This window comes from Vidua chalybeata, chromosome 12, assembly GCF_026979565.1.
Source record: "Vidua chalybeata isolate OUT-0048 chromosome 12, bVidCha1 merged haplotype, whole genome shotgun sequence".
NCBI lineage: Eukaryota > Metazoa > Chordata > Aves > Passeriformes > Viduidae > Vidua > Vidua chalybeata.
Genome location: NC_071541.1, coordinates 5048929 through 5068002, shown reverse-complemented (window position 1 = coordinate 5068002; position 19074 = coordinate 5048929). Strand labels below are relative to the sequence as shown.

The following is a 19074-nucleotide window of genomic DNA, read 5'->3' as shown; positions in this document are numbered from 1 at the left end:
CTTCAGACGAGATCACTGACGCTCTGCACCCCACCCAACACCACAGGCCAAAAGAAATCAGACCACAGTGATTTACTTCAAAGCCCTGAAATAACACACACTGCACTTTCTCAAGCGCTCAAGGAGAAACAGGAGGAATGCTGAAGTGGTTTTGGTAGCACACTTTTTAGTTTATTGACCTATACAAAATAATAGGTCTAAAAATTCAGGAGTAGTAAAAGAATAAGCAAAAAGAGCTTTCGCATTTCTAGAGGGCTATACAAATATGCAAAACCAAGGAAATAAGTTATTTTTTATTTTGTTTTTGTTCGTTTACTTCCAAATTGCGACTCTAATACAAACAACTAAGTACCAGCTTAACAAGTGTGTCCTTCTGTATATATTACATGCTCTGGAATACTGGTAAAAAACGTCAAAAAAGTTTATCAGAAACCTTTCTATTCACAATATGAACAAGGAGTAACTAATCTTCTGTATAAAAGAACAAAAGAGCACCATTTCTGGAATCCTGAAGCACAGTACAGCTGAGAAACGAGAGAGATTTTACCATATGCAGACGAGTCATCAGGAATCAGGCAGGATAACCCCGTGCCAGTTTGTTCCTACAGATGGATGACCTGAGGTAGGTTTATCCCTCTTGAATCAAGACTGCAGTCACATGTTTTCTCCCTACACAAATGGTCCTGTGAAAAGGCTGTTCTGTCACTCAGGGACTCTGCAACGCACCTGGCAGTTCAGGTGACTCGCGGTACAATCCTAATGCCCCTCATTTTAAGGCACCCACTTGGCTGTTTGTGTTTGCATCCACCTTAAAATACTGGCCACTGCTACCAAATTGTTCCCTGGGGCTCCCCACTGTGGATCCTTGACCCACTGTGGCACAGACACGTGTCACTGTCGCCCGCTGAACAGGGGTCACCGCGCAGCCACGGTGAAAATTTGCCTACTCCTCCACACAGTGAAGTTGTACCATGGAAAGGGCATTAAACGGGCCGTTATTAATTATGTTTTATCACGGAAAAGAGAATTCAAAGTTCACCGCTTCTGTTTCCAAATCCACAACTAGCTATTAGTTTTACACGATGTACGCCGGCAAATTTTTATTCTTTCCAGAACTTGCTCGTGGTGCTAACAAACACTCTTAACAACACCCCAAAAACTGGACAGACTCATTCAAACCTCCATAATACAAAAACTCCAGCCTTCCTTCAAGTAATGTTCCAATACTGATTCAGTCATCCTTTGCCTCACTCACGCACACAGATCTATCCTTCATAAGCCCATGGAACCTCTTCCAGGTCCTCATAAGCCATGGCAGAATAAATTTTCATTTTTTCTTCTTTCAGACATCAGACTTGTGCTCCTATAATTCCTGGTTTTTTTATAAGAGTCTCCTTTTCACATTTTTTTTTTCTCTGAGGTTTGCCTTCAAGACCTTCCAATCTTCCCAAAAAGTGCTTGCTAAATATAAATACTTCAACCAAGTGCTGCATCTGGTCATAGATGAACTGTGGCTTGCCCTGGGCTGTACGGATTCACAAAGAAACGCCATTCGTGGTAAGACTTTGTCAGTTTGCTACAGTCCTCTTAATGCTGAATTCCACCCTTCCCAGCAGAACAGCCCGCTTCCTCTTTTTGTTCCTTTTGCAAGTTCCACCCGAGGTCCGCCTCGGAGTCGCGGCGTTTTGTGCAAGGCACGCAGGGGTAGGAATGAGGGGCTGCACGGGGGCTACACCAGCGTCCCGGGCTTGGAGTCCTCGTGCCAGAAGAGCCTCTGCTCGCTGCTGGGCAGCTCTGCCTCCAAGCCATCCTCCTCGTCCCCGCCCAGCTGGCTCGGCTCCACGTAGGTCCTGCAACACAGACACGGCACCAGGATCAGCCGAGGGTCTTCCCCAGGCCCTTAAATTCATGCACCTCCCTTGGGCTCAAAGTTATGCTGGTTATTTTGAGTTTGCCTCCAAGCACAAACCCATTTTTTGTGCTGTAATCAGTAAAGTTGTGTGCAAGAGCAATCTCAGCTGCTCAAAGCTGTCATAGTATCACAGACTGGTTTGGCTTGGAGGCACCCTAAAGCTCATCTTGTTCCAACATCCCTGCCCTGGGCAGGGACACCTTCCACTACACCAGGTTGCTCCAAGCTCCATCCAACCTGGCCTTAACTCTGTCAAGACTGTTGGGTGTACTGATTGTTTGTTTGCCATGATCACATTAATGCAGAAAATAAAGCAAATTAACAATCAGACAAGTGATTCAGAATGTGGAAAACTAATATCTAATGAACCTCATTTAAATGAAGCTGCTAATACAAGCAGAATTTTCAAAGGTCAATTATAAGAAATTAAAAAATTAGTAGAAACAGTATTTTTAAACACTGTTGCCATAGATATTTTAAATCACTTCAGTAAAACAGCCCATAGCACTTAGCTTAGGGGAAAAAAAAAAGGGATCTAGCAGCAGCTTTTATGTATTCCCTTACACTTTCATTTATTTTAAAACAAACAGAATTAAAAATTCAGTATTTTCACACAAGTCGGTCTGGCAGCAAGCATAAACTGCAACCCACAAAGCAGGAGGCACACGTGGGGTACTTATTACACTGAGCATAAGTGTATTTAAATGTGATGGCATTTGTGGGGGCAGAGTCATTCTCCAGGGCAGGAGCTTTCTGTCCTCACAGGCAAGTGTTCTACAGTGGGGGGGACACGTCAAAAATGCCAAAAATGCAGAAGCAGCAAGAGCTGCAGGATTTCCTGCAAGGACCAAGCAGAGCCTGGGCTCACTGCAGCCCTTGGGAGAGCCCCCACAAGCAGGGGGTGTCTGCAAACAGCAGCACATCCCCCATGGCTCCCAGGTTCAGCTCTGCCAAGGGAGATGCACTTGGCAGAGGTGGCACCACCTCAGACATGAATTTGGAGAGGTGTTTCCTTTCCTTGTTTTTCCAAAAGCTTATCAGCACAAGCACTACAGCTTCAGGAACCCAACGGGACTGTGTCCTGGGAAACTGCTGATGGGGTTCAGGAGAGTCCCCCCCATCAGAGGGACTGGGCTCACTGTGAGCTCTGCCTGCAACACTGCCCAGGGCATCACAGCTACCAGGGAGTGCAAGGTGTTTGATTGTCCTGCACCAGCCACAGGAAAAAGTTGTGCAACCAGTGAGCTCATCCTTCACTACGACTACTCCCCACTTCCTTCAGTGTCGGGGTACAGTTAGTGCTGGTACAGTTCATCTGCTCCACACAGAAAACCTGCCCTCACAACATCAATTTTATAAATACTCTTCATCCTGGCTCTTTGAAATCAAGCTGATTTGCTCAGAAAATTTAAGAGCCAGTGACATGCAGGAGGAAGGGCAGAAAATATATATTCTACTCACCTGCTCTGCAAAGGAAGGTTGCCATAAACATTCCCATAACAGCTGGCGTAGGAGGAATGAGACAACGTATCGTAGTCTGAAAGTCCCAGTGCAAGGGGATTTCTCCAGTTCCCAGCAGTGTTTGTAGAAGATGCTGGAATTTAAAAAAGGATTACAACAAATTACACCTTTCTTCAACTAAATCAGCTGAGGCAAACAAGACAATTTTCATCAGCGATCTCTATGGGGCTTTGCAGGACACAGGCAGACAATGCAAACACAAAATATGATTTACAAGCCCTGTAAGGAGGCAAGCACTGTACAGGTGGCATTCTGTAGCTTTTCAAGTGCTTTCTGACACAGTCAGTGATGCTCACTGGACTGCATTTTGAAAGCCATCACAGCCACTGCATTTACATGGCATGAAGCTTTGTACACTGTTTCTAGTTGCTAAATATACCTGTCAAACTCAAATGCTCTTTGTCCTTCTCTGGGTTACCATGCTTACACAAAGAGCAAAAGGCTGATTTACCCTTAGGAGAAGACAACAAGCAAGACTTTCCTTCTAAGAACAGAACAAGATCCTACTTGGCTTCTCATCCACCTTTCAGGACAGAGCTCTGGCCTGGCTTCACTGAGGCAGTGACAGGGGGCAGAACTGAAAGCACAGCAGGGACTTGGAAAAACACTCGGCACAGATGAAATCAGACATTACCCGAAGAGAAAGACGACACCCGACTGCTCGGCGAGCACGGCGTCTGCAGACCAGCGAAGCCCAAGCTCCTCTGAGATCCTCTGTCAGACTCAAAGCCTGCCTGCAGGCTGTGACCCTGCTCCTTCTGGCTGGAGGCACGCTGGTACCAGCCACGGAGATGCTCTGCTACTAAGGCCTTGTGAATGTTTTTGGTTATGTGCTCCGTTTTAGCAACTTGCTTCCTCGGGAGCCTCAGGGTTGCGTAGGGGTTGTGTGGAACTCTGTCCACCTCGTCCTCGTGGTAGGACCGGAATTCCCTGTACCGCTCGTATCCGTAATGTGCCGATGAGCGGTAGGAGGGGTTGACGCTGTACTGCCCCTCCGTGTCACTCTCATAAACGTATCCCCCGTTGTAATAAACGTCAGGCTCCGTGTACGGGGAGTATCCAGAAATATAGTAATTCGAGGAAGGCTGCTCCTGATTTTTGTGGAAGACACCACTGCGGACATCCTTATGGGCCAGGTTTGGCATGCTTCCTGAACTTGCAGCAGAAATGTTGTGTTTCTTCGACCGTCTTCGACCCCTGGTCCTGTTGTCGAGAGTCTGAGTGGTGTAATAGGGATTGGGAGTGGGTGTCACGCAGTAATACTCTGCACTTGACTGGCTGGTGTAGGATGATCCATCGTCCAGGATCTCTGTGCTGCTGCTCCGCTGGGACTTGGAGAGGGAGAAGGTTGTCTTTTCAGCAGGAGTCTCGGACAGCAGGTGGGTCTGGGATTCCAGACTTCCGCTGCGCTGCCGGCAGTGGTGTGGGGAAACATCTGGCCTAGAACAACACAGATGTTGGCTGGTTAAAGGCAGTCTCACACAAATATACACACAGAGCTGGGGAGAGCACACAAGGACAGGTCAGCTGCCTCCCCAATCCAAGCACAACACAAATCCTGCCTTGTGTTTCCACACAGAGCATTTGCAATGCACAGAAATCAGTTTGGCTGAATTTTTTATTGGCTGCAACAGTAGGAGATCTGCCTTACAATAATCTGTCAGGCTGAGCAAGGTTAATCTGTGACAGGGACACACTGAGCGCTAAGGTCACAGACACACATTTGGTAATGATTTACAGGAGGGCTCCCTCAGCTTTTAGAAAGGAAAAGCCTACACAAGTAACGAGCTTGGAGCAGAACATGGGAAGATGGGTTTCCTTTGGATCTGTCTCTCAAGGCTGCATTACAAACCTTGAGCTCTTGATAACATTCTAAGATTCTTAGCATCTCTCCTTCTCCAGCATGGATGGCCAGCTGTCTTAATAGCACAGATGGAGCTCATATTACAGCTGGCTTCCCATAGGAATGTCTCTAACCAACATTCTGAAAACCTGACCCTGCTGTGGGAAAACTGCACGGCGAACCACCCTCTGCCCTCCTAACACCATCTGTTTTCACTCTTGTGCTTCCCCAGCTAGGTGTGGCACGTAAAGCACGGGTCCCTTACTGCAGGTGGCTGCTGCTGTAGGCGTTGCGGGTGAGCACGGGGGTGGTGGGCATGCTCCTCCCGCCCTGGGGCTGCGCCGGCCGCTCCAGCGTGCGGAAGGGGCTGCTGTGCGTCGAAAGCACGTCCCTGTAGCAAAGGAGACAAGGCCAGTGAGGTTAAACGTCCCACAAGTCACAGCACACCGACTACGGGCACCTGAAGCCTTGGAGAAACAAAAGAAAGGGCGGAACAAACGTAACTGGATGTGTGAGGAACCCAGTTGTTAAATAGGAAGAAAATTCAACCCTTTCCTGTGGTTCAAGGGAGGTCTTTACAGGATGATCAGAAGGACAAGGTGCTGCCAAAGGACAGAACCATTGAGGAGAGACAGCAGGTAACAGAGAGGTAAATTAATTAGGTTTTCAAACTAAGCACATCACAGTTGAATGGGTACATATGGCTGTAATTTGACTTCTGAACTTCATGTGGAGGGGCGTTCTGCTACTCTTGAGGGACAGATGAGAAAAAAAGCAAGACATGGCATTGCTCAAAACTCTAAAACCCTCTCAAGTGTGTCTTTAACAGCCTGCTCAAACAAGACAGCCCAAGAAATCTCAGGATCAGTGGGAATCCATACACTGGGCACAGCTGCTAGCTAGCACCAGATCTGACACGATCTCACAATCACCTGCAAACCTACTGCTCTTGATGTGCTCCAGAGAACTGTTCTAGCTCATAAAGTGCTCAAATACCATTGATTTGGGATGGGCACACAGCTGACACTAATGGTGGAAGCTGTCTGAATCCCAGGAACTCTGCTTGTAAACAGAGAATTCTCCATCAGGCAGACATGAATTATGTCTGCTTTGATAATGCACCTGCTGAAATACTGATACCATCAGAACGGATGGGTAGGGTTTGGTGCTGCCTGAATCCACTAAACACAGTCATCAGGAAAATGACAAGTTGTTAAATGAACACTGAAAAAACCCAGAAACTGACACAAAGAATGACAGCACGAGCAACTCCTTAAATGCAGCCCTTGCTATTGTATTTCTCACCTGTCTCAACCCTCTTCACAAAAACTACACTACTCTGTTTTGAGACACTGTGTCAACTGCTTATACACACTTTTGCTCCTAGCCAGGAAATTCAGCTCCCATCCCCAAACCCTGTAAGCCCAGAAGAGCAAGGAGGCAGTGGGCTCTGCTGGAACGCTCAGCAGGGTCAGGATGCAGCTCATGCCAGCAGGTGCAGAGTGCAGCAGCAGTGAGGTGTGCCTACCTGGAGTGTCTGCTTTCCAAGAGCTGCTCGTTTATGGATGACTTCCTGAGATGAATTCTCTCCACGCCAAGGGACTTTGGTGGGGGAAGTCTTGGCGAAAGCTGTGCAGAGCTAGGTCTCTGTGCTGCCGCAGGAAGTGATTCACTGACTGTTGGAAAGAAATACACACTTTGTTAGAGCAAAATCTGTGATATTTTTGCCCTGTGTGCAGATCTGTGGCCCCTAAGGAGAAGCACTTTGCAGTACAGAGACAATGACAGGAGCTGTGGATCTAGAAAAGACTTCCTGCCTGCACTGAGCTCTCTCCATACAGACAGGACATCGTGGAGGCTCCTACAGATCCCAGCAGCACTGACTCCTATGGAGACTACACCCAGCTTGGGGCTGTGCCAGATCACAGAATGGAACTTCCTGGGAAAACATCTGTTTGCAGAGCAATCCTTTCCACAGCCAAGCAGACAAGCTCAGCCTCTGCAAAGGCCAGTTCCTCTCTCTCACCTTCCAGCGCTTGAAAATGACATTTTAAGAATTAGTTTTGAAACACAACCTGAAAGAGACTGACTTCAAAAGCGACTGAATGAGCAAAGACAACTGACAGACACATTTGGCTGAAGGCAATTGAGAAGATGCTGGTTTGATCCTTGTTCTCACTTTGCTTAGGGCACAACCAGGTCCCGACAGAGCCAACAGGAAACTCCAATTAATACATATAAATGCAGGAAGAGCATCACAGAGAACATGTTCACAAGCCTGGCTCCACTTCTACTTGTACATGCAGAAATCAGGTGTAAATCCATTTTATAGCATTTTAAAATATCCATTTTAAAACACCTGGTTTGTACAAGTCTAAAACTGGGACAAAGTGAGATCAGAATCAGGACTGAATGGAAAAGTGAGTAATAATTTAGATAATGTTTGTCCCCAAATGACGATTATCCAGTTTAAGGGAGAGGCAGGCCAAATCCTTTCCACCTTGTGGAACAGGGTGTGAGTGTGTCTGTGGGTGTGTGTGTGAAATGAGTAAGCTGAGCAAACACCAACCCATGCAAGATGCAAGCTCACTAGGGAACAGATAAACGTAAATAGAGCGTTAGTATCTGTGACTATTCCACCTTTCTCTAAGTTTTATGGTAGCTGTGAGGGCAGAAGGGCTGGGCTAATTCTTCCAATTTGTAAGTCCTTCAGTTCTAGGCCAGGCCCTAGGGACAACGTATTTGGCACTCACAGTGCCCTCAGCTTGCAGGTTGGTCATGTTAAAACCAACTTCCTTCTCTAAAGATGACTCAGGTCAGCTCACGGAGCAGAAACTTTCAAAAACTAATCCATTAGGAGGAAAGACATTCCTGAGTAGCTATTTTTTCCTCTGCTATAAAGTAATTTATCATCAAAAGCCACCAAAATTATAGAATCATATAATGACTTGTACTGGAAGGAACCTTAAAGCTCATCTCATTCCAACTCCCTGCCATGGGCAGGGACACTTTCCTCTAAAAGGTTTTGCTCAAAGCCCTGTCCAGCCTGGCCTTGAACACTTCCAGGGATGGGACATACTAAAGGACATTAAGTCAAAGAAATGTCTCTGAATGGACAAACTTCTTGGGGGGAAAAAAGGATAAACATCATACCATCATCATAGGTGGTTGTGTCTGACAGGGAGCTGCTCTCGGATGGAATTATATCATCTGTGAATAAAAACAAACACTTTAAGCATAAAAGAGTCAACATCAACTTACAAATATCTTAATACAGTTTATTTTCTAGAGTTTCAGAGCCAGCTGATACTTGTAACACTGCAATCCTTACTCTTTAGCCCCCACAGCCGGAAGACAGTCCTGGTACATCATCACTCTGTGTGCTCACTGCAGTTCAGCAAGTGACCCAGGTAATTATCAAAGGAGATTTTTTTTTTTTTCCTTTTTTTAATCTGCAGCAGGAGTCAGGCCAAGATTTACAAAGGTGTTTTCCACCCCACTTCCAACAGATCTCACAGAGTGTTTCGGTGCTTCAGTAGGAGTCAGGAGCCTACACAGACATGTAGATCTTGGCTGTTAGCAGCTAATCTCCTCTAGGTACACCTGAAACCCCACCAGGTAGGTACAAAAAGCCTTTTAAAATTTGGCACTCACTTTTGAATGTTTCATCAGTATACAGATCCTGTTTCAATTAAATTAAGATCAATCCAAAGTAATTCCACTGATTTCCATCAAGGCATTGCAAATTCCAGCAACACAGAAAACGGGAACTGTTGCATGGGCATACTAATTTTTTGTTTCTTTTGCATTTTGTTGCTTATTCACAACACTTCACTGTACCTGTCTCACCTTGATGCTACACAATGAGAAACAGCCTGTCCTCACTCAGGTTTGGAGCAGACCACCAGCAGCAGAGAAATGAGGCTGATCTAGAGATAATTCACCCACGGACAGCTCAATCTCTAGGTTGTTTCTGGCAAGATATGGCACTGGTGGGGTAAAAACCTCCATGAATCTTCAAGCATGAGAGAAAGGAAGCAGCAGAAAAATGACAGTGGCAGCCACTTTGTGTATGACACCTGCTTGTGCCCTGAGCCACCACGAGCACGTGCAATGTACACTGCTCCTGCTGTCACAATTTGCTGCCAGGAAAGCTCTGGTTACAAGAATGTAAAAATGTAAATAGAGCAGCTGTTCAAAACCAGCAGAAATCAGGACTGGCCCCTGCCCTGGGGGGACTTGTCAGACCACCGAGGATGGGCTGCAGCTCTGCTTGCAACCTGACACTGGGAAAAAGCTCCAGGGGAGCTGATTAATGTGGATTTGACCACAGGGTGGTAAAACATGGAACTGGGCCCAGTGTGGGGAGGAACAAAGCCTGCTGAGGAAAAGAAAAAAGCCAGCCTCAAGCTACAGTGCTGGATTCAGGGGGGGTGTGCAATGCTGACATATTCCGATATGGTGACATATCTGAATTTAAATCCCAGGTTTGTGCAACTCCCTGCAATGGAGGAAGAAACTCTGGGCTAGAGAGAGAGGAAAGGGAAGAGAAAGTGGAACACGGAAAGCAGTGCAGTATGTCCTTCACCTCCTATCCTTGGGGCTGGGATGGAAACAGCTATGGTTTGATTCAATAAATCAATGGGACTATTTAGCATATTACTTCCAACAAGTAATTCACAGACTCAAGTGACTCATCATTGCTCAGCCTTCTGAAACCCAGACCTGGAGCTCGAGAGCACTGCTGGTGACCATGAAAAAGTTACACATAAAATCAATTACTGAAGCAGGGGACAGCTCTGCTTCAGGTAAACAAATACATGCTGCAGGGTGAGAGCCTGGGACTGGAAGGGAATGCAGCTCCTGACTGCTGGCTTGGACAACAGGGCAAGAAACTGCCAACAACAACAATGGCACCCATGGATGGATGGATCTCTCTGCTCACCAGCCTTCCTGGTCATTACCACACACCAGGTGCCCCAGGAAATACAGGACCTTCCACAATCAGTATCCAGGCTGGTGAGCAAGAGACTGGAAAAACAGATGTTTCCCTCCCCTCTGTCAATCAGGAACAAGCTGGGCCACATTAAATGCCGATCATCAGCCTTTCAGAATAATGGCTTTGTGATGATGGATAGCCCAGTGACGCCGTGGTGTGTCAGGGGTAAGGATCCAAAACTCCTTCAATTGGCTTGGATACTAACAGGTTTTCACACATTATCCTACAAAGCAGCAAGAATCTCACTTCCCTTAGGAGAAAGGCACTCTCAGAATGGAGGGGCCGAGAATATCTGCTTTTACTGTGCTCATCAGTGGCAAACAGATTTAGTAAAAAAATCTGTTTGCTACTAATTGCATTCATCAACCCCTGAACTTATGAACTTATGACTTGTGGGAAATCAGGAATTTTGAATCAAGAAGCAATGTCCTCCATCCTGCAGAAAACCCTGCCTGCTCTATTTCTGCTGGAACGGAAGCACCGTGGGAGGGACGGGGGAGAGATGTTGCATGTGGCAGCTCAGATGTACAACTGCACTCATCACACCAGGAATTCAGGCATCAGAAAAGCTTCACCCAAGGTGTTGCTGCCAGCCTTTCTGTGCACATCACCTTCAGCCCATACCTGGTGCTGGAACATGTCTGTGCTTGCTCCTAAAACTGTGGCCTACTCTGCCCTCAGCCTACAGCAGTGCACTGCGTTTATCAGATGCAGCAGTTTCATCTTTTTCTTATTTAACTGCCTTGGAGAAGATAAAAACCATATAGAGAAGATGTAAACAAAGTTTCTAAGTAAGCCAAATTGCTCTGTTTCCCTCCTGTTTGCATCAGAACACGGGGAATTCTCTTACCTGGTAGAGCCAGAGTTGATTTCTGGGTTGGTTTTTTGCCACACTTGATTCTGTATTCATTTATGGAGTTTTCGATCTCTTGCAGCTTTTTTACAGCATCAGCATACTCTTGCTTTCTTTTCTTCTTCACGTTTTTGCAGAGGTCTGGCTCACTAGCAAGTTTCTTTGCAGCTTCCACCAGCTTTTGGTGTATGATAAAATTGCTCTCCAAGTCCTGCAAAGTAGGATCCTGCAGAGTCGTGAGATGAGTTATTTCCTTGTACTCCCAGAAGAAATTATCAATGAAAATAATTTTTTTAAAGTTCTATTTTTGTGGTGATGAAGTGAAATCTTGAGCACAAAATACAGAAATACCAAAGTTCATACACAAGACAATCTCAGCATATGAAAGTCTTAGATCTTATTGCTGGTTAGGGTACAATTTTGAGATCTCTTGGGTACGGTCCAAAGTTCTGAAGCCCAGATGACATAACTAGCACAGGCTCTTAAATTCAGGTTTAGGCTGCTAAACCTCCTGCTATGAGTCCAACCCTGAAAACATTGTTCAAAATCTCTCCCTACTTCAGAGAATATAAAAATGGAAATTGGTATCACCATACCTACGTAAGACAGAGTTTCAGGCTTTAATTAATTGTTTGTAAACTACTTTGAGAAGCTCAGATGAAAGGCACTGCAGAAGTGCTAAGCAACATGTTATTAAATCTGGTCAGCAGGATTTTGGTTTAATAGCATTTAAGCAGTCCACAAAATCACTTTGCTGCAGACAAGGAGCACATCAGCCCTGTGAAGCAGGGCAGTGAGTTTCTGGTGAAAGACAGATGCCAAGTGCCCAACACCTACTTACTTGTGTGATACAGCTTGTTAACAAATCTCACAAGGAATGAGGAGGAATGGAGTGTATCCAGAAACTGCAAACATCAGAATTACCCTATCACTCCAGTCAGTCCCTGCCAGCAAAGCTCATTTTAGCTTCTTGAGCAATGCAGGGAGCTTTTACTCAGGTGGAACCTTCATTAGGCCACAGGTAAAACTCCTCCTCCTGTCACCTGTCACAAAACTATGCTCACAGATGATTTTGCAAGGGGGACAGAGCACACCCCTGCCACGTTCTGGGTTCAAACGCCATCCCAACATGACAGAAGTCAATGCTCCAGAAAAGCCATGGGCTGCCAGATGGCATTATGCATCTGATTTTCTCCAATTAGCAGCAAAATATCCATTAAAATTCACACAGCCGTGGCCAAATCAGGTTGGGTCAACTTAAGGCCTTTAGAAACAGCCAATTTTTCTGGTCAGTTCAAAGCATGGCTGAAAGAAGGGCAGAACCCACCAAAATTTCCCACTCCACACAAGCAACTGCCCCAGCTGCCCCCTCTAAAAACACCCAGGGAAGAGCTGGATTATTTACAAGTGGCTTTGGCCACTGCTCTGGCCACCCCAGCCCTGCTGTGCTAACAAGCTGCCACGCTCACCTCCTCACTGGGGAGCAGGTTGTCGTCCAGCTTGAACGCGGTGCCAACGCGCCGCCTCACCTGGGGAGGCTCCTCTCCAGCACCCAGAGGATACTCCTTGGGCATCTTGCCTGTCAGCTCCTGGGGAACAACAGAGAGGGCTCCAGGTAAGGCCCAGTGGGAGAAAAGGGCTCCCACCTGCCCGACCCCAGAGTGAGGTGCAGTTCTCACCGCCTCTCGCAGGCAGATTTTCTTCAGCTCCTCAACCTTCTGAAGCAGTTTTTCCTGAAGGAGTTTCTCTTTCTTCTTTAGTTCCATAATTTTCTCCTTCTTCTGTTCTTCACTGACCTCTGAATCCTGAGAGCCTGGAAAACACTCTGTATCAGAGGATTTCCAGGTAAAGGCCATTTTCATTGTACGGTAATCTCATTTGCCTTTTAACAAACACAAGCCCCATTAAACCTGGCTACTTCATTTATGTTCAGTATTACCTGATGAGATCAAACTGCCATTGCTGGCCATAATAAGCTGGTTCTTGGCCTCCAAGGTCACCAGCTTTGATACTTTTGGAGTTCCCATCTCTGTCAGATCCATGGCAATGTCATCCAAACTTCTGGCTGACGGAATTTTTGCCTGAAGGAGGTAAAAAAAAAAATCCAGCCTCACTGAGTTACCTCTAATTAACTTCAGAACACATCACAGAAGATGACATTTCACACATCATCTCCCACAAAATTAAGGGCTAAAGCAACAGCATCACACAGGTTGCTTGCGGTATGCAAGGGCTGTTTGGCATTCCCTTCCCCTCTCCCCCAAAACCTGAACCATCTCCCAGCTCAAAGTCTCTTCAGCTTTCAAAACAAACACAGGAAAGCAGACAAAAGAAAAGGCAGATTAGACACCCAGACATGGGAATTCCCTCTTCCGTGATTACACTTCCATAGGCCTTAACTGCAGGCAGGCTAAAATAGATCAAATACCAACACCACCACTAACCGACTGCTCAAAAAGCTGACAAAAACTATTTGTAGTTTTTCTCTGGAGAGTAGTTCATCCATGGAAAAACATGCTGAAGGATATACAGGAAAGGTGTTGAAACCCATGCTTGCAGTAAAATGCCTCATAACTTACTTTGCTTTGCTTCCTGTCCAAGTAAAACTGGTGCTGACTGATTGCCATCACCCAGATGGACTTGATCAGGGAAGTGTTTGCATACCAGGTCTGCACCACCAGCCCACTCTGACCAAAGGTCCTTCTTGACACTGAAATTCTGAGGAGGTGAAAAGAAATGCAATTTCAAGACAGGTGTTTGAGATTTAAAGTCCACAATGCCCCTCTCTTAACCAGGTGAGGCTCAGCCTTTATTTTAGGGATGCAAAAATTCAGACTTCCTTCATCCCATCATCCAGTGCTGCTGCAGATTTGGCCATGACAAATAGTCCTCCCCCTGCTCCAAGAACTCCCTGAATGGACACACAGGGAATTTGAGAGGCACCCAGAGCTGTGACAGCCCCAGTCTGCCCCACCAAACACTGGATCAGGATCAGTCCCAAAGCCCAGAGTAAACTCAGGTGTTAGCTCTGAGGCACCTCCCACCCCATCCTCCAACATGTGATGATGAGTTCCCACTCTGGGTAAAGATTAACCCCGATGACAGAACTGCCTCCTCCAGCCTCACCTGCGGGGATCATGCACTTCCACAGCAAACTTCTTCTCACGGAAATAGAGATTTTCCAGCTGTTTCCATTGAAATAGCTAGGAGAATTGGGAGAGAGAAGCAGAACATGGTCACTAAATCACCAGGCCTTTCACCCCAAGGTGATATAATTTCAGCAAATTACAATTCCTGTGTATCCTCAGCTATGCATGGACTGAGCAGTAACTACATTCATAACATCAATTAAAAGAAGCACATAAATATAGGATGCCCCCTCAGTAATTTCACACTCTTACAGACAATGTGTTGCAAATTGAGGATTTTGCCAGTGACAACATCTGCCTCCTTCAATAGAACATTTAATTTCACTGCTAGAAGTTCCCAGAGATCTTGGCAGGGCAGCTAAAGTAATTTTCTCTCTGATTAAACACAAAAATCTCTTTACAAAGTAATTGTATAGACAGCTATGGTCTACTTCCCTGAGTCAGAGCATCCCCAGGGAATGGCAGCAGCTTGGAAAAACCAAGACTTTTCTCTTGTGAAGACACTCTGTGAGACATCCAGTGTGACATTTTGGAGCAGAGGTACAGCATGTACAGAACAACAGCAGCTACAGGAGGAAGCCACCCCCAGCACATCCTCCTGCTGGAAACCCACATATTTCCTGCAAAGTGCCAGCTGGGAGAAGAGATCAAAGTCAGTTGGGGCTTGGCAGCTGCACCCATGGGATCAGAATTTCATATGAATTTGCTCTCCTTTCACAGCAGCATCAGCCACCCCCTGGGGATGAGCCATTGGGGGCTGCATCTGCCCAGCCCAGCCTCGCAGGTTTTGGCAGCACCACCTCCTGCCCTTTTCTCCAGCAGTGCCAGGGTGCCTGGATGCACACGGGGACCCACAGGGTGTCCCCAGGGATGTCCCCCTGACCACGAAGGGCCGCACAGGTGCAGCAGCACGCTGCAGTTTACATCAGCTGCTTGCCAGAGCTGCAGCCCACACGGAGGTAGCGGAGGTGCTTCCATCCAGCTGGGCAGGCAGGGACAGGGCTCAGTGAGAGATCAGCCCTGGACACCAGGGATCCAGCTGAGGCACCCAGACCTTCACAGCAACTCCCTCCTTCCCTCACTGGAGTCTTTCCAAAGCCACCACACCAGAAACCCCCAGGACACACAACATTCCCGCTGGCCTTTGCCAAAACATGACATGCCATGCTACCTCCCAGTACAGAAGCACTTCGGGTTTTGTAAAAAATGACGCATTAGGCTGTGATACATCTGAAACATTTGTAACACAATGAAACATAACCCAGCACATTTGTGTTTCGGGGGAAAAGTGGCTCTTTCAGCAGCCTCTGCCTCTGTTTAATTAAAACTTTCCTAGGAGTACAACTTACTATTAGAACCTGCAGTAGAAAAAGTGAAGCCGAGTGGAAATGCAATTTACTTGAATTAATAAATTATTTTCTACACGATCGTGGAAGTTTCCCTCTGCTGCTTAAGTAAGTTTATGTTTGTCTCACAGCCCTCCTGCCCAGCCACACCGCTGTCAGAAACGCCTCTTTACAACTCTGCACTGAACTTTGAAAAAAAACGCATTTACAAAAACGCAAAAGGAAACAGCCCAAGCAGTCTGCCAGGACACCGAGCAACAGGCGCCCGTGGGTGCTCCAGCAGCGATCCCAGCCGGGATCCCGGCACAGCCGCGGCTGCTTCCCTTCCCCGCGTTCCGCACTCACCTCGCCGCAGCCCCGATCCCGATCCTGATCCCGATCCCGGCTTCCCGGCCCCGCCGGGCAGTGTCAGGGGTGGCATGGGCAGGGCAGAGCCGAGGCGGCCGTGCCGTCCCTCCGTCGTGCTGCTCTGCTTTGGCAGCTTCGCCTCCCACTGCTGACACACGCCTGACATCACCACCCACCCGCTCCGCTGCGACGCCTCCCACACCCCTTTCCCCAGATAAAGGGAAAACCCAACAGCGGAGGGGACGAGGAGGATTCGACCGAGGGGGCTGCACCCCTTGGAGCACCCCGGGTGCCTGTGGGGGCCAGGGGCGTGGGGGCTGCCCGGGGTCTCCGCGGTGCCGTGTCCTGGCCCCGCCAGCCTTGACTCACACCCAGAGGCAACAGGTTCAACCAGAAGCATCATCCCGGCGTTCCCGGCCTCCCGCTCCCACGCTCGTAAAAACCATGGGCGTGCTTCAAACATGACCTCTGGAAAAAAAACTGCCTTGCTGCGCCTCTTATCGTGGCGGGGGATGGCTCCCCGTCCCCTTTATCACTTCCTTCGGGTTTTTCCCCTCCGGATGCGCTCGACATTCCTGAGGGCTGCGGGAGAAGGGGGACCTGTCCCAAGGTGAGGAGGGTCGCGTTTGGCAGGAGGACAAAACGCAGCAGCAGCCCCAGCACCTGGAGCAGCCTCCTGCCCTGGCAGAGGGACATGGGGGTCTGTGCAAATCCGACACCAGGATCACTTCCAGTGCCGAGAAAAGAAAAAAAAAAAGGCGCTTGCATTTTTAAGAAAACCCGCATGGAACTGCCTCAGGATGTGGGTAGAGCTTTGCTCCATTTCCTCCCCACCCTGTGAGATCCATCCCAGCCCAAAAGGAGCTGACGGCCGCCCCAAGCATTCGCAGCTGGGTACATTCAGCACAAAGACATCTCTGCCTCCTTGCCCAAAGTCGGGGATAACTCCAGCTCCCCCCTCTGCTGTTCCACAGCAGCAGAGATGGCAATTGGCATTGTACCCAAGACACATCTTTGCTCTTGAGTACTCAAAAAGTGCCCTGTCCTCAAACTATCTCACTTAAGAGCAATATAAGCTCCTTAGCTATCACCTCCTCTGACAAACCCTCCTAACTCAGCTCCTTGTAAAAAAGGCTGGTGATTAAATCAACAGCTTCAGAGTAAGTTGTGAGCCAGTAATATTTATACAGATGTACATAAAAATAATCCTGAATGAAAGCATTACACTTTTCTGCCTAACGCACTTGGATTCATGAAGACAAGAGGGGAAAAAATGGACTCAATACAAACAAGGACAAAGCAATAAAGTAATAACTTTCTTCAACTGAAATTTTTCTAACTCATGGTCAAAAGGCAACACTCAGGAAACCGTCACTGCTCTAGAGATATCCTGCTCCCTTCAAATACTCCCTACCCTGTACAGACATGTTCCTAAATAATTCCTAATTTCAATCTTACCTAAACTACATGCATATTTAAAGACAAAAGAGTGGCAAAAAAAAAATCTGGAAATCTGGAACTGGTTTTTGAGGGCTGGAAGAACAATTAGGAATAATTAAAATGTTTTTGTGGAAGTTTTGCAATGTATGTTCCCTTTAACCAGATGATTAAGTCCACCTGAGCTAATTAATGTTTTCTTAATAGCCTTCCCATCCATGTAGGTTGTCAGATCCTTAAATGCTCCTGAAAACTACTGAGCATCCCAGGGGCTGCCTGTCTGACTCTGAGCAGAACTTGGCCTGGTCAATGTTGTTTTTCTGATTTTTTTTTTTTTTTTTAGTAGAAGGCGGAGGTGCAGCTCTGATCACATCTCATTACACCTCTGTGCACCAGCCAGACTCCTACCACCCAGCTACTGCTTTTCCAGCCCAGGAGTTTAGGCTTCCCTGTATTTCTACTGTGATTCAATTCCAGATATCAGGGAGCACTGAACAAAAAGGAATCTCCCTCCTTCCTGCACAAAAAGAACGGTAATAGTCTAAGGCAACCCAAATGGACATGGCACGCCTAAGTGTTCAAACATCTTCAAAGCAGCAGCTGGTTTTTTACCTGGCTGATCTTGCATCCAGTTTTGAATAAAATGCAAGTTTGTCCCTGCCTGACAGCAGGAGCAAACTGGCTCAGAAAAGCGGCCCTGTCAGGATGGCAGGCAGGAGCTGGCAGAGACCCTGCCCAAAGAGACACGTGCAGGAGAGCTGCTCAGGCTCCTGGCTCAGTATTGCTGTGAGCCTGATGGGTTTTGTTTAAAAAAGAGTATTTTAGTATTTTTTTACAAAGTTTCTTTTTGCAATGAGATGTAAATGTGGAGAGCAGCTCAGTGCAGGGGCTGTATGGCCACATGATGCTGCACCAGACCACATGCCAGAATTGCACCTGGGACATTCCCAAAGTTAGTGACAAGTTCTGACCAAGAGCTAAATTACCCAAATCTCTGTCTTTCCACCCAAAGGGTCTTTGAGTAAGGTCAGCGTGGAAGTGCAAGCCATGCCACAGTGTTTGCAGCAGCCTTTCCCTCGGGAAGCACTTCCAAAGCACCTTGTGGTACGTGCAGTGCCTGCAAGGAGGCTCAGCAACCAGCACCTCGGGAACTGGCTGGGAACAGCAATCTGCAGACAAATCTGGCAATTCAGAGCAGGGAAACATAAAAGATTTCTGCCCACAGGAATGCACCCCACCCGATGAGGGAAATTACCACCCTGGCAGCGGTGCTGGGAGCAGGCTGCATTTCAGCCCCTCCGCTGCACTCAGCTGTCTGGCACCCTGCCTTCAGCTGGAATCCCGTGTTTCACTGCTGCCCTGCCTGCCCATGGAGGGAGGCACCTGAGGAGATGGCAGCGGAGCCAAACTGCCCCACCTGCAGCAACTTCAGAGGGAAAGAGGCAGACAGCTCCCACCTGTGCCAGCGTAACTCGGCAGAGCTCACCTGCAGGCATCCTTCATCCCTTAAATATTAAGCCAGTCCTCTAAAAATATCTTCAATCATATTTTTTTCAAATACCTTATGATGCTTTTTTGCCTAGTCCTCACTAGCACTGGCACCATGAGACTGAGAGATGTCTCAACATCAAACTGCCCCAAAACATTTGTGTTTTGCAGCAGGCAA

At 47.3% G+C, this 19074-nt stretch overlaps 1 protein-coding gene across 1 annotated transcript in view; it reads right to left on the bottom strand.

Moving 5' to 3' along the window:
- Positions 1-278: 278 nt before the first annotated feature.
- Positions 279-19074, bottom strand: part of FRMD4B (FERM domain containing 4B) — a 124788-nt gene continuing 105992 nt past the window's right edge. Inside the window, exons 12-23 of the mRNA XM_053954024.1 lie at positions 14255-14331; positions 13708-13846; positions 13068-13209; positions 12808-12941; positions 12598-12717; positions 11126-11354; positions 8430-8486; positions 6805-6952; positions 5542-5667; positions 4068-4873; positions 3374-3506; positions 279-1850 (exon numbers count right to left, since the gene is read on the bottom strand). Coding sequence (XP_053809999.1) covers positions 1730-1850; positions 3374-3506; positions 4068-4873; positions 5542-5667; positions 6805-6952; positions 8430-8486; positions 11126-11354; positions 12598-12717; positions 12808-12941; positions 13068-13209; positions 13708-13846; positions 14255-14331 — 2232 coding nt within the window. The 3' untranslated portion in view covers positions 279-1729. The remainder of the gene's footprint in view (positions 1851-3373; positions 3507-4067; positions 4874-5541; positions 5668-6804; positions 6953-8429; positions 8487-11125; positions 11355-12597; positions 12718-12807; positions 12942-13067; positions 13210-13707; positions 13847-14254; positions 14332-19074) is intronic.